At 46.6% G+C, this 14,467-nt stretch overlaps 1 protein-coding gene across 2 annotated transcripts in view; it reads right to left on the reverse strand.

Moving 5' to 3' along the window:
* Positions 1-386: 386 nt before the first annotated feature.
* Positions 387-14,467, reverse strand: part of st6galnac (ST6 (alpha-N-acetyl-neuraminyl-2,3-beta-galactosyl-1,3)-N-acetylgalactosaminide alpha-2,6-sialyltransferase) — a 113,397-nt gene continuing 99,316 nt past the window's right edge. For both annotated transcript variants that reach the window (XM_070857823.1, XM_070857822.1), the window contains exons 8-10: positions 11,574-11,657; positions 8,141-8,240; positions 387-3,951 (exon numbers count right to left, since the gene is read on the reverse strand). In XM_070857823.1, coding sequence (XP_070713924.1) covers positions 3,760-3,951; positions 8,141-8,240; positions 11,574-11,657 — 376 coding nt within the window. In that variant the 3' untranslated portion in view covers positions 387-3,759. The remainder of the gene's footprint in view (positions 3,952-8,140; positions 8,241-11,573; positions 11,658-14,467) is intronic.

Genomic DNA, 14,467 nt, shown 5'->3' on the forward strand with positions numbered 1-14,467 from the left:
TCAGCATAACCTTGAGAGTTGAATTCAACGAATTTGGCAATAACGTCAGCCGTCCGTTTGCTTTGGTTATCACTGAGTTAACCAACAGCCTAAACGGTCTTAATTTCCTTCCACTTTTGATTTTACTGCGTCAGTATCTCAAAAGGAAGTTACAAAACAAATACAAAAAGGAAATGTTTTTGGGTGGGGTGCCTTCAGCAAATCTAACAGTGAACAGCTGTGAAACTTTTCTTTCGATGGTGAACTGGGAAGGAGAGAACAGAAGACAGTCCTGGACACAATCCCGAGGTTGTTTCGCAAAAAGCACACTCCGGGACATCTCACGGATTGACAAGTCTTCTAGTGGTCAGGTGAAAAGTCAAGAATAAAAGGCGAGACTTCCAGAATAACTTCAATGTCTGAGCATTTATTGATCAGAAATTAGATGTGGAGCAATAGGCACAATAAACCTCTACATAATCAATACATTTCTGCAATATGATTGTGAATGGAATGCTGCTTGGTATGCATTTTGAAACAACAGTGATGGCTTCAATTTTGTTTTACTGTTAACTGGTTACTGTTGTACATAATTGAAAATATATCCGCGACATTTTTCTGTGGATTGATTTTAAAGGCTATGGATAACCTCTCAACTTGCAGTCACTGCTGAACAAATTCTTGTACTTTGTAATTTCAAGAGCAAACTTGAGAATTCACATTTTAGTGCATTTCCAATGTATGTGTTTTAACTAGCTGTTTCCAGAAAATTTTGGTCCATGGGTGCAATCTTTGTCGCTCTGAGGTTGACTAATCTAAGGAGATGACAACCTTCTCTTGCAAATATAATGACATTATAATGAAAAAAAAACAACTGGCCAGTATGGGACAGGGGGTCACTTAGCATGGTACAATTCGATTTGGTTTTCTACCTCTGGTTAAAAAAGATATTTGGACTGTGCAACCCATAGCAGACGGCAGATGTTCATACCTGCCACCAAATGCTGTCAAATTTAGGAGCTTGGAAGGGGAAAAATAGAAATAATGGAGGGTTTTGCTTCAGTGTTTTGCTGAGACACTCACAAAATGTGTCGATTTAAATAAAGCTTGATGTCAACATTATTCTTAAAATGTGAAGCCCAAGTACAAGAACTTGTGCCAGCAGGTGGCCGTGACATGCAATATCTTACCCAAACCTTTCCATTTCCTAGTAGCTGTAGAAGGCAATTTCCAATTCTTGGGAATATGCGGCAATCCCAACTGGGAGGTCTGGTTTGAGGACGGGCGCAGAATTTTGTCCCATTTGTGGAAAGGTCAACACTCGCTTCTCTACTTATTCCTCCAACTTGCATTAAAGTGGAGAAGTTCCTTCCGTCGAGCGAGAATGAAATGTTGGGAGGCCCCAAGATTTCAGGTGATGATCCCACCACAGCCATGGAATCAGTCCTCAAAGCCGTGAAAGGAGAGAGACCACAATGGAAGCACAGCGAGAATTGGTTCAGTCTGTCCAAGCAGTCACCTTTTCATCGTGCAATTTGGCAAACTCAGTACGGTCAAAATAACCAGCCTCACTCAGAGACAAAAAGGACAGCTTCGGCACGAGCAAGAAGTTCAAATCATAGTGCAATACAGGTAATAGTGCTCTTCTGAAATTAGAGTTCAGGCACATGGTTAAGGCAGAACAGTGGGCGTATTTTTTTTTTTTACACACATACAGTACTTGAGCTGAAGTGTTGGCACAGTGCAAAAAATTGGACAAATACGGAATTCCAACTCTGATTTCTGATCTACATGCAGCAAATTTAACCCCTTCCGAAAAAAAGTGCACAAACTACATAAAACATGCATTTTCAAAAACAGCAGCCCAGAAATAGGCCCCAAAATACAGATTGGGAGAGACATTTACACACCTGAGTTGAAAGGTTGCAACGCTGTGTGATTTTCACTGATTGACTTCCATATATGAGTTTTCAATGGAGCTGGCAATGAAATGAAGTAATTCCCCGAGGATGGGGGAGGGGAGGGGAGGAGGGGGTGGGGGTGATGAGGACTCTACCCAACTAGTGGGAACAAGGCAGTAGCAGATTTGTTTCCATTGTGTGCCACTTACTGCCCCATCGCCAAAGTTACCGGGGGCCTGCCACTGGGTGTCCCAGGCACCTGCCTGAATTGATTTTTATCATGCGTTTTGCAATATTTACGATGTAGCTTTGTGGCTAAGAACACATGCTGCAATGATAACTGAAACACAAGATTACATTGGTTAAGTGTTTGCGGACTTCACGAAAATCAGAGCCAAAGAAGAAAAAAAAAAGGCCATTTAGCTTGAGCCCGTTCTGTCATTGACTCCACAGCTCTCCATGGGGCATGTTTGAGCCACAAAACGGGAGGCAAATGGGAGGTCCCATGATGTACAGAGTACAATGATACAATTCAGAAGGGACGAGGAGATGTGCAACTTGCACATGCTGCCCAGTTGAACCAGGCCTCCACCAAGAGGCCCCCCCACCAAGAATGCAAGTAAATAATTAACGTTGTGCGGAGTGTTACTGCGGTCTCCACAAGAATGGCGTTGGCCATTGCTGCCCTGGGCTGCCCCTCCCCCCCAAACCACCGAATATTGTGCTGGACCGGAGCTGGCATGATGCCCATTTGGGGCGTGCAGCATGACAGCAATGAGGCTGAGGCCGAGCCCTCGATATGCACCACGCCGGCAACGGGCTGGTGTACTCCCCATGCCCGTCGCAAGCCATGCCCAGAGTTCACACATACCCCATGGGGCATGACAGAATGGGCTCGAGCTAAATGCTTTTTTTTTCTTCTTTGGCTCTGAAGTCCGCAATCAATGCAATCTTGTGTTTCAGTCATCATTGCAGCATATGTTCTTGGCCACAAAACTACAACATAAGTATTGCAAATGCATCATAAAAATCAATCCCCCAGTGATCAAAGTACATAGACAACGTGTCATTTAAATACAGTATTAGCACATCCTTATTTGGCACATTCAAGAAAACGTTTGGGGCCACCAGTTCACACTTGAGCAGTTTCCAGCCACCGGAGTCAGTAATCCCAGCTGAACAGTGCACGGTTTTGCTGCCTCAGCCCTCCATCATAGGCTGCTAGCTTCTCGGTCAAGATTTCCCAAAGTGTTTACCTGCCAATCATCACTGGGCGAGGCTTGCTCAACAAGGAACAGCGTGGCCCTTCCCAAAAGGACATGGGCAACTCAATCTTAGCCACTGGCAATGACCAGCTAACTTCCAACTCCGGTGCGTAGCAAGAGATTGCTCTCTAATCCATCCTAGCCAGAGGGCGCATGCTGGAGGAGCAAGCTTCCATTTTGAAAATGTTGTCATTGAGTTAAAAATGCCCAAAGGCAAAGACAATACAGCAGAAAACATCAGATTGGCAAATATGCAAAATTGGTGTAAATCGCTAAGATGTAAACTGAATTGTCAGTTCTTCGTTAACGAATTGGAGATTTGTTTCGCAGAAAAGGTTCAAATTCCTGGAATTGAGGACTTGTCTCGAGATACAACTCCAACTCATCACCCTCCATCCACCCCACCCCCAGCAGCAAAAAAGAAACTTAGCACAAGAAATTTCAACCTCACTTCATGGGAAAAAAACCCGACTTGTCACCCCTATCCATTTCAGATCAGATTCAAATCCCTGGAGAAAATTCAGAGAATCACCCGCCACAGTCCCCAGTCCCCAAGAGGTATCAAGGTCAGGCACTTATTATTCTTCAGCATTGGATATCAGTTAGAATCAATCTCATCTCCGTGTCTTGTCCCCACTCTCTTTGGTGTAGAGTTTAATTATCCCATAATCGTGCAGCTTCTTCCATAGTCTCATTTCCATTCTCATGTCATGATTCGAATAAAAGACCAGTTTATGGAAAAAACGGTCATAATAATGATCGGAATATCTGGCGTAGTCTTCGGTCATAAATCCGTAAGCACTAACCTGGAAGTGAATAGAACAGGGAACATTTTAACACAAGGAATTGCGACACATCTCTAGCCTAACACTTCAAGAAGCTCCGTGCAGGAGGATGAAAATATAAGCAAAACATAGGCCCCAAGTAACGTTCTGTGTCTTGGGACACGTCTCAATAACCATTACCACCCGTTGACTATTGCCCAGCGCTCCTGTGAGTGTCCTCTACACCTCTTCAGGCAGGGCAGGGACCCTGGTGTTGTGCTTCGAACTGTCCCCGGCCGCTCTCTCATTGACTTGTTCTGCGCTGCGGCTCTGGATGCTATCGGTCGATTATAGGATTAGTTCATCCATCCGGCCTTTGCATGGCATGTCCTCCATCAAGGGATCCCACTGCCCTGCCTCCAGTCATTCATCCGCCCAAAGCCGTTAACATTTTCCGGAGGCGAGCAGGTTACTTAACCACCGCCCGGCACTTTGGCCAGTCACTGGTAGCACCGTCTACAGTCATTCCAGTCGCAGCTTTTAACCCTGACCTGATTCGGTTTGACGATGATTGTGCTACGTAAGTGCGAGTTGCCGTTATTGCTGACAGCTTGATCGAAATGTCTGCTACTTTTTTCTGCTCGTGGCGAGGGAAGAATAAAAAGAAAGAACCTGCATTTATATAGCACCTTTCATAGTACCTCAGGACGTCCCAAAGCGCTCGACAGCCAATGAATACTTTTGAAGTGCAGGCACTGTTATAATGTAAGCGGCAGCCAATTTGTGCACAGCAAGCTCCCACAAACAGCAACGTGGTAATGACTAGATAATCTGTTTTAGTGATGTTGGTTGAGGGATAAATATTGAGCAGGACACCGGGGAGAACGCTCCTGCTCCTCTTCGAAAGAGTGCCATGGGATCTTTTATGTCCACCTCAGTTTAACGTCTAATCCAAAAGACGGCACTTCCGACAGTGCAACACTCCCTCAGTACGGGCACTGGAGTGTCCACCTAGATTTTGGTGCTCAATTCTCGATTCTGGAACTTGACTCAGAGGAGAGAATGCTACCCACTGAGCCATAGCTGACACAGTAATAATTCTCCAAAAGCAGTGTGTGTGTGGGGGGGAGGGACAGAGGTGTTGGGGGTCTCCAGACGATCAACCACTTCGGGGAAAACTGTTGCAAAATGCTTAAATGTAGCACAGAGCAGGAACTCGCTCATGGGATGGACAAAGATGGATTTTACATTTAGAAGATTTTATTTCGCACTGAGGACCAGATGATTGCAGTGAAGTTGGAGTGATGGTGCAGTTAGCTTTTAGTAATACAGGTGTGACGTCCGAACTCCAGAAACCTTGGGACTGAGGCCATTCTGGATATTTCCGGATTTTGGAATGTCTTTGTCGGTGCGGGGGGGGGGGGGGGGGGGGGTGGGGGCGGAGGTTGTGTCGGGGGGGGAGGGAGTCCAGATTTCCGAACATTTTCCAGTTTCCGGATGACCACGCCCTCGGACCAGCCCGGTGTCCGGAACATTCCAAATTGCGGAACTCCGGATTTCAGACGCTCAACCTGTACACCATTGGACAAACACAGATGCAGTCACCTTGGAAAACGTTTCGGGATCAAAGCTTCCTACAAACCACATGCATAGAGGATCTTAATTTGAAATGGTTAATAATAGACGTGACATTACATTACTGCTGAAACTTGGTTGTGAGTTTACATAAAAAACACTCCCTGTTGTGGCTCCAGCTAATCTTGGTCTCTGTGTAGTCTGGTCTTGTGGAAGCGATGGAGAGTTATTTAATCAAATGTTGGCGCTGCCTGGGTACATGGAGCAGAAAATTCACGCCTGGCTGAAATAGATGGTTGTTGAATCTCACAGATACACACTCAGCAGGCACCTCGAAAGTAATTTAGCACATCCTGGAAGATGAACGAACTCGAGCAATCCTCATTAGAAAGCTCCCAGGAAATCTCATTCACTGTGGGTCACGGTGACCACAATTGGATGTGATTCTCCTGGGTTTAATTGGCCTGCAACGCAGCTAGGATTCTCAGCTAGGAAATGTCTTCATCCTTATACTAGTATCGAACTCAAAAGCTCACTACAATCACCAAAGGTATATGGACAAGGTTTATAACATACGCTATAATATGAAGTCCTGTGTAAGAGCATGGAAGTAGGAGCAGGAGTCGGCCATTCGGCCCCTCGAGCCTGCTCCACCATTCAATAAGATCATGGCTGATCTGATCCTGGCCTCAACTCCACATCTTGGTTATAATGCAGGCTTTGGGAGTCAGCTTTACAGCACGATAGCGCGTGGCCGAGACCCAACATTGTGCAGGCCTCCCTCAGCCCATGTGTACTTCCAGTATGTAACTTTGATAAGACAGTGAATGTAAATCAGAGACAGAATGGAGGAAGTTGGCAGAGTGACAAATAAAAACCGGGCCATCGGGTTTCTAGCCAACAGGGAGCAGGCGACAGAAGTGAAGAAAGGCAACATTTTGGGCTAATTCGGTAACAGAACAATCGTGAAATAGTAGAGCAAGAATGGAGAATTTATTCATGACGATTGAGTGGAATGACAGGACAAAAAGCTGGAGAGAGAGAGAGAGAGAGAGGCAGGCAGGCAGACAGACAGAGAAAGAGAGCGAAAGAGAGAAAAGGAGAGAGAGAGCGCGAAAGGAGAGGGGGAGAGGGAGAATGAGAGAGAGAAGAGAACGACAGAGAAAGAAAGACAGAAAAAGACAAAAAGACAAAGAGAAAGAGAGAGAGAGAGAGAGAGAAAGAAACAAGACAGAGATAGAAGACAGACAGACAACGGCAGAGAGAGAGAGAGAGAGAGAGAGAGAGAGAGGAAAAAGACAGAAAAAGAGAGAGAGAGAGAGAGAGAGAGAAAGCATGCATTGGAGTGTCAGCCTGGATTTATGTGCTCAAGTTCCTGGAGTGGGACTTGGATCCCGATCTTTTGGCTCAGTTATTCTTCGAGGAAGCTATTAAATATGCAAAATTAAAGCACATGGTATTGGGGATAATGTATTGATGTGGATTGAGAACTGGTTGGCAGACAGGAAGTGAAGAGTAGCAATAAATGGGTCCTTTTCAGAATGGCAGGCAGTGACCAGTGGGGTACCGCAAGGTTCAGTGCTGGGACCCCAGCTATTTACAATATACATTAATGATTTAGAGGAAGAAATTGAGTGTAATATCTCCAAATTTGTGGATGACACTAAGCTGGGTGGCAGTGAGAGCTGTGAGGAGGATGCTAAGAGTCTGCAGGGTGACATGGACAGGTTAGGTGAGTGGGCAAATGCATGGCAGATGCAGTATAATGTAGATAAATGTGAGGTTATCCACTTTGATGGCAAAAACAGGAAGGCAGAATATTATCTGAATGGTGACAGATTAGGAAAAGGGGAGGTGCAATGAGACCTGGGTGTCATGGTACATCAGTCATTGAAAGTAGGCATGCAGGTACAGCAGGCGGTGAAGGCGGCAAATGGTATGTTGGCCTTCATAGCGAGAGGATGAGTATAGGAGCAGGGAGGTCTTACTGCAGTTGTACAGGGCCTTGGTGAGGCCACACCTTGAATATTGTGTACAGTTTTGGTCTCCTAATCTGAGGAAGGACATTCTTGCTATTGAGGGAGTGCAGCAAAGGTTCACCAGACTGATTCCCGGGAAGGCAGGACTGACATATGAAGAAAGACTGGATCGACTAGGCTTATAGTCACTGGAATTTAGAAGAATGAGAGGGGATCTCATAGAAACATATAACATTCTGACGGGATTGGACAGGTTAGATGCAGGAAGAATGTCCACGATGTTGGGGAAGTCCAGAACCAGGGGTCACAGACTAAGGATAAGGGGTAAGCCATTTAGGACCGAGATGAGGAGAAACTTCTTCACTCAGAGAGTGGTGAACCTGTGGAATTCTCTACCACAGAAAGTTGTTGAGGGCAGTTCGTTAGATATATTCAAAAGGGAGTTAGATGTGGCCCTTATGGTTAAAGGGATCAAGGGGTATGGAGAGAAAGCAGGAATGGGGTACTGAAGTTGCATGATCAGCCATGATCATATTGAATGGTGGTGCAGGCTCGAAGGGCCGAATGGCCGACTCCTGCACCTATTTTCTATGTTTCTGTTTCAATGTATTTTGAAAGATTTAGGAATGTTAGCAGACCTGTTGTCTGAAACGGAAAATGTAAAGTTATCCTCTTACCTGGTCACAGGAATGGATAGCAGCAATGAGCATCGTTGCACCAGTGGATGGTCGATAAATGTTACGGTGGCGTGATTTCAAAATGCCCGCCCGCAGAAACCTGGAGAGATAGATAGCATTACATAAACAAATGGCGCAACACAGAGTATTTGCAAACTGGCAAAATGAAGCAACTTATATCGGAACATGTCAAAGTCTGAAATGTGGCCCAGAATTTCTCTGCACAACAGCAAGATAAAAACTCATTTTAATATACTAAAGCTTAATTCAATTATAATTCAAATACAGAATATCAAGGCTGCACAAACAGGGATTAAGAATCACACACCATTACTGATTTACAGGTCATTCTTTAAGATCCAGTGGTTCTTCAGCACAGTTAAGTATCAGTGTGCAGTCTAACAGAGATCCGCCAGTCAGATGAGGGGTTTAGATGCATTAACTGCTGTGAACGGTTCTGGTCGCCATATTACACAAAGGATACACGAGGCACTGGAGATGGTGCAAAAAAGATTCACAAGGATGATACCAGAACCAAGAGGTTATATCCATCTAGAAAAGAGAAGGCTGAGGGCCAACTTAAGAATTACGAGCAGGAGTAGGCCATTCGGACCTTCGAGCCTGCTTCACCATTCAATGAGATCATGGCTGATCTTCCACCGCAAAACTCCACTTTCCCGCCCAATCCCCATATCCCTGGAATCCCTTAGTGCCCAAAAATCTATCGATCTCCGTCAGGAATATACTCAATGACTGAGCATCCACTGCTCTCTAGGGGTGGAGAATTCCAAAGATTCACCACCCTCCGAGTGAAGAAACTTCTCATCTCAGTCCTAAATGGCCAACCCTTTATCCTGAGACTGTGACCCCTGGTCCTAGACTCCCCAGCCAGGGGGAAAACATCCTCTCAGCATCTACCTCGTCAAGCCCTCCAAGAATTCTGTATGTTTCAGTGAGACCATCTCTCATTCTTCTAAACTCTAGAGAATATAGGCCTATTCTACTCAACAGTGGCCTTTAACATTATGGAAGGGGTTCGATAGGATTGACGTAGGGGAGATGTTTCCACTTAAGGGGGAGCCCAAAACTAGGTCCTAAATTGAAGATAGTCATGAATAAATCTAATAATGAATTCAGGAGAAACGTCTTTACCTGGGGCAATGGGCTGAATGGCCCCCTGCTGTGCCATGTCATTCTATGAATGCAGTAACATGTTGCATCAAGCCAGCCAATCAAGACGCTTCAGTTTTGAGCCCTTTCGATCAGCTGATTTTAGAGTAGCCCTGGGCAGAGGCCACTCCCTCACCCAGCATCGCAAGGGTTGTGGCACTAAAAAAAAAAGTGGTTAGAATGTGGAACTCGCTACCACAGGGAGTAGCTGATTGACGTAAGGGGAAGCTAGATTAGTACATGAGGGAGAAAGGAATAGAAGGTTATATTGATAGGATTACATGAAGTAGGGTGGGAGGAGGCTCGAGTGGAGATAAACAGCGGCACGCACCAGTTGGGCCGAATGGCCAGCTTGCGAAGTATAAATCCTGTGTAATTCTATGCAACCCCTCCATGTTTTGCCTGCAGATTTGACTTCAAAGAGTCAGATTCTGAAAACCTGACCTTGTTCAAAGCGTTCAGCCTCCATAAGAACGGCACATCTCAAATTAAACTCTTAATGGGTGCCTTATGGAACCTTGTACATTCCAATCCATGTGCTGGGGCGATGGGCTGAATGGCTGTGTTTTTCTGTGAATGCAGTAACATGTTGCATCAAGCCAGCCAATCAAGACGCTTCAGTTTTGAGTCCTTTCTAGCAGCTGATTTAAGAGTAGTCCTGGGCAGAGGCCACTCCCTCACCCAGCATCGCAAGGGTTGTGGCACTGAAAAAAAGTGTTCATTAAAAATAAGGAGAGTCATAGAAAAAACACACACTTGGCAGGCACGTTTATAGTGCCTTAGCACGGACGGACGGACGAAGACTTGCATTTATATAGCGCCTATCGTGATCTCACGCTGTCCCAAAGCACTTTACAGCCAATGAAGTCCTTTTGCAGTGTAGTCACTGCTGTAATTGTAGGAAACGCGGCAGCCAATTTACGCACAGCAAGCTCCCACATACAGCAATGTGATAATGACCAGATAATCTATTTTGGTGATGTTTATTGAGGGATAAATAATGGCCAGGGCTTTGGCGATAACTCCCCTGCTCTTCTTCAATATAGTGCCATGGGATCTTTTATGTCCGCCTGCGAGAGCAGTCAGGATCTCGGTTTAACGTTTCATCCGAAAGACGGCACCTCCGGCAGTGCAGCACTCCCTCAGCACTGCACTGGAGTGCCAGCCGAGATTTTTGTGCTCAAGTCCCTGGATAGGGAGTCCCTGGATAGGGACTTGAACCCACAATCTTCTGACTCAGAGGCGAGAGTGCTGCCCACTGAGCCAGGGATATTGTGCTCAGGCTCTGCGGTGGGACTAAGTACAGTCACCAATGCAGTCAAACACAGAAGCCATTTTGCAGACAGCAGCACCCCCACAAACATCACAATGAATGGTGAGTGTTTTTGGTGGTGTCGGCTGAAACATTTTATCAAGTGCAGCATTTTTATTACAGTTAAAGTTCATCAAAAATATGGCAAATGTAACATTCGGTTCGGGATCAAGATCGGGAAATAGTAAGGGAAACCATTTTACTCAAAAATGATTATTGTATTCCAATAGCTCAGATTATTTCTGTAGTTCCCCCCCAACCCCGCCGGGATGTCTGCGCTCCTCCAATTCTGCCCTCTTGAGCATACCTGATTATAATCGCTCAACCATTGGTGGCCGTGCCTTCTGTTGCCTAGGTCCCAAGCTCTAGAACTCCCTGCCTAAACCTCACTGCCTCTCTTTCCTCCTTCAAGACGCTCCTTAAAACCTACCTCTTTGACCAAGCTTTTGGTCGCCTGCCCTAATTTCCACGTATGCGGCTCGGTGTCAAATATTTTAATCTCATAATACTCCTGTGAAGCGGCTTGGAACGCAAAGGCGCTATATAAATGCAAGTTGTTGTTGTTGAGATTTGTTTTGTCACTCTTATCGAAAGACTCAATATCGCTGTTTTGTTGGCATGGTTCTTTTGTTGTCCTGCTAACTCTAAACCACTGATGCTTTCCTGTACAACTGGAGACTACAAGAAGTCAGATTGGAGATGGAGAGTGGGCGAGTCGGCCATGGAGGAAGAGGTGATGTCTTTTAGTTAAGATGGAAAAGCAAGACAATTATACTGCGAGTTGGAAGATGAAGAAGGGAGCCACCTGAAGGGTTTCACTCACTTGACTGCAATGTGTGTATTTTCCTGCAGCAAATCAACCATTGTAATCACGGTGTCTATTGCAAGTGTAACTGCAAGAGTTAGTTAATCATCATCCCTAACCGTGCAAAAATTCAAAATGCCTTTTACCTATTTCGAACGTATCGGATAAAGTCTGGGTGATACATCTTGAATTTTTCAGCTCCAGCATGTTCTCCGAAATATGTAGGTGGACTAAAACACAAGAAACAGGAAAACCCAACATATTAGTCACCATCTTTGGACATTAATCTGCGACTACAAATAAATTCAGTTTAAATTCCCCCACAATACACGCACGTTGCTCTTCCCCGCTCCTGAAAATACTGAACCATGACTGCACAGGAATGGAGTACTGGGGTCCCTTGCTACCACCCCTCAGTACCAGGTCCCTGGCTTTTTGTGGTATATTTCAATGATTTAGACTAGAATGTAGGGGATATGATTAAGACGTTTGCAGATGATACAAAAATTGGCCGTGTGGTTGATAATGAAGAAGAAAGCTGTAAACTGCAGGAAGATATCAATGGACTGGTCAGGTGGGCAGAACAGTGGCTAATGGAATTTAATCCGGAGAAGTGTGAGGTTATGCATTTGGGGAGGGCTAACAAGGCAAGAGAATACACAATAAATGATAGGACACTGAGGAGTGTAGAGGAACTGAGGGACCTTGGAGTGCATGTCCACAGATCCCTGAAGGTAGCAGGACAGGTAGATAAGGTGGTTAACATAGAAACATTGGGCCCAAGTTTCCACAAGAAAAAAAACGGGCGCCCCTCCGAGCTGGGCGCCCGTTTTTCGCGCCTAAAAAAATCCTCGGTATTCTCCACCGACTTACAGGTCCTGTGGCACTCGGCGCAGTCAGCACGAGCTGTGGGGGGGGGGGCGGAGCCAGGTCCCGGCGCTGAAAACAGTGCCGGGACCTCTGCACATGCGCGCTACAGTTGGCACGCATGTGCAGTAGCTCCAGGCGCCGAACTGTGTGGGAGCGGCCCGAAGCACGCAGCCCCTAGCCCTGGCCCAGTGGCCTCATGGGGCTGCGTGAATGAGGCTCCTCCCACGGCCAGCTCCTGCTCCCCGCCCGACCCGACCCGACACCCCACCCTCCCCGCCGACCAGACCCGCCCCGACACCCGCTCCCCCCCCCGACCCGACACCCGCTCTCCCCCCCCCACCCCGCCCCGACACCCGACACCCGAGACCCGCTCCCCCCTGCCCCGACCGAGACCCGCTCCCCGCCCCGACCCGAGGCCCGCTCCCCGCCCCCGACCCGACACCCGCTCCTCCCCCCCCACCCACCCGACACCCGTCCTCCCCCCCCACCACCCGACACTCGCTCTCCCCCACCCACCCGACACCCGCTCCCCCCCCACCCGACACCCGCTCCTGTTCCCCGACCCCCCCTCTCTCTCTCTCTCTCTCCCTCCCTCTCCCCTTCTCTCTGTCCCTCCCTCTCTCCTTCTCTCTCCTCCCCTTCTCTTTCCCTCTCCCCTTCTCTCTCCCTCTCCCCTTCTCCCCTTCTCTCTCCCTCTCCCCTTCTCTCTCCCTCTCCCCTTCTCTCTCCCTCTCCCTCGCTCAGCGGCACGAAGAGCTGCAGAATTCTCCCTGGCTGAAGCACTTTCACACAGGTAGGAAGATGGTTTATTTAATCTTTTCTTGGATAATAAATGTTTATTCAGGTTGGATTTATTTGTATAATATTTGTAGAACTATAAATAAGGATTTATTGTCGAATTTAATGAGTTCCCTTCCCCCCCCCCACCTCGTTCTGGACGCCTGATTTTTTAATGTGTAGAACAGGTTTTTTCAGTTCTACAAAAAGCTTCACTGGCTCCATTCTACTTTAGTTTGGAGTACGTTTTCACTGTGGAAACTTTCAAATCAGGCGTCAGTGGCCGGACACGCCCCCTTTTGAAGAAAAAATTCTGTTCTAAACTAGAACTGTTCTACCTGACTAGAACTGCAGAAAAAAAAATGTGGAGAATTGCGATTTCTAAAATAGTCCGTTCTCCACCAGTTGCTCCTAAAAATCAGGCGCGAATCATGTGGAAACTTGGGCCCATAGAGAATAGCTGCACGAATAGGCCATTCGGTCCTTCGAGCCTGCACCACCATTCAATAAGATCATGGCTGATCATTCCCTCAGTATCCCTTTCCTGCTTTCTCTCCATACCCCTTGATCCCTTCAGCCATAAGGGCCATATCTAACTCCCTCTTGAATATATCCAATGAACTGGCATCAACAACTCTCTGCGGTAGGGAATTCCACAGGTTAACAATTCGCTGAGTGAAGAAGTTTCTCCTCATCTAAGTCCTAAATGGCTTACCCCTTATCCTAAAACTGTGTCCCCTGGTTCTGGACTTCCCCAACATCGGGAACATTCTTCCTGCATCTAACCTGTCCAGTCCCGTCAGAATTTTATATGTTTCTATGAGATCCCCTCTCATCCTTCTAAACTCCAGTGTATAAAGGCCTAGTTGATCCAGTCTCTCCTCATATGTCAGTCCAGCCATCCCAGAATCAATCTGGTGAACCTTCGCTGCAGTCTCTCAATAGCAAGAACGTCCTTCCTCAGATTAGGAGACCAAAACTGAACACAGTATTCCAGGTGAGGCCTCACCAAGGCCCTATACAACTGCAGTAAGACCTCCCTGCTCCTCTACTCAAATCCCCTAGCTATGAAGGCCAACATACTACCTGCTGTACCTGCATGCCAACTTTCAATGACTGATGAACCATGACACCCAGGACTCATTGCACCTCCCCTTTTCCTAATCAGCTGCCATTCAGATAATATTCTGCCTTCATGTTTTTGCCCCCAAAGTGGATAACCTCACATTTATCCACATTATACTTCTTCTGCCATGCATTTGCCCACTCACCTAACCTGTCCAAGTCACCCTGCAGCCTCTTAGCATCCTCCTCACAGCTCACACTGCCACAGTTTAGTGTCATCTGCAAACTTGGAGATATTACACTTAATTCCTTCATCTAAATCATTAAT

This window comes from Pristiophorus japonicus, chromosome 16, assembly GCF_044704955.1.
Source record: "Pristiophorus japonicus isolate sPriJap1 chromosome 16, sPriJap1.hap1, whole genome shotgun sequence".
Lineage (NCBI taxonomy): Eukaryota > Metazoa > Chordata > Chondrichthyes > Pristiophoridae > Pristiophorus > Pristiophorus japonicus.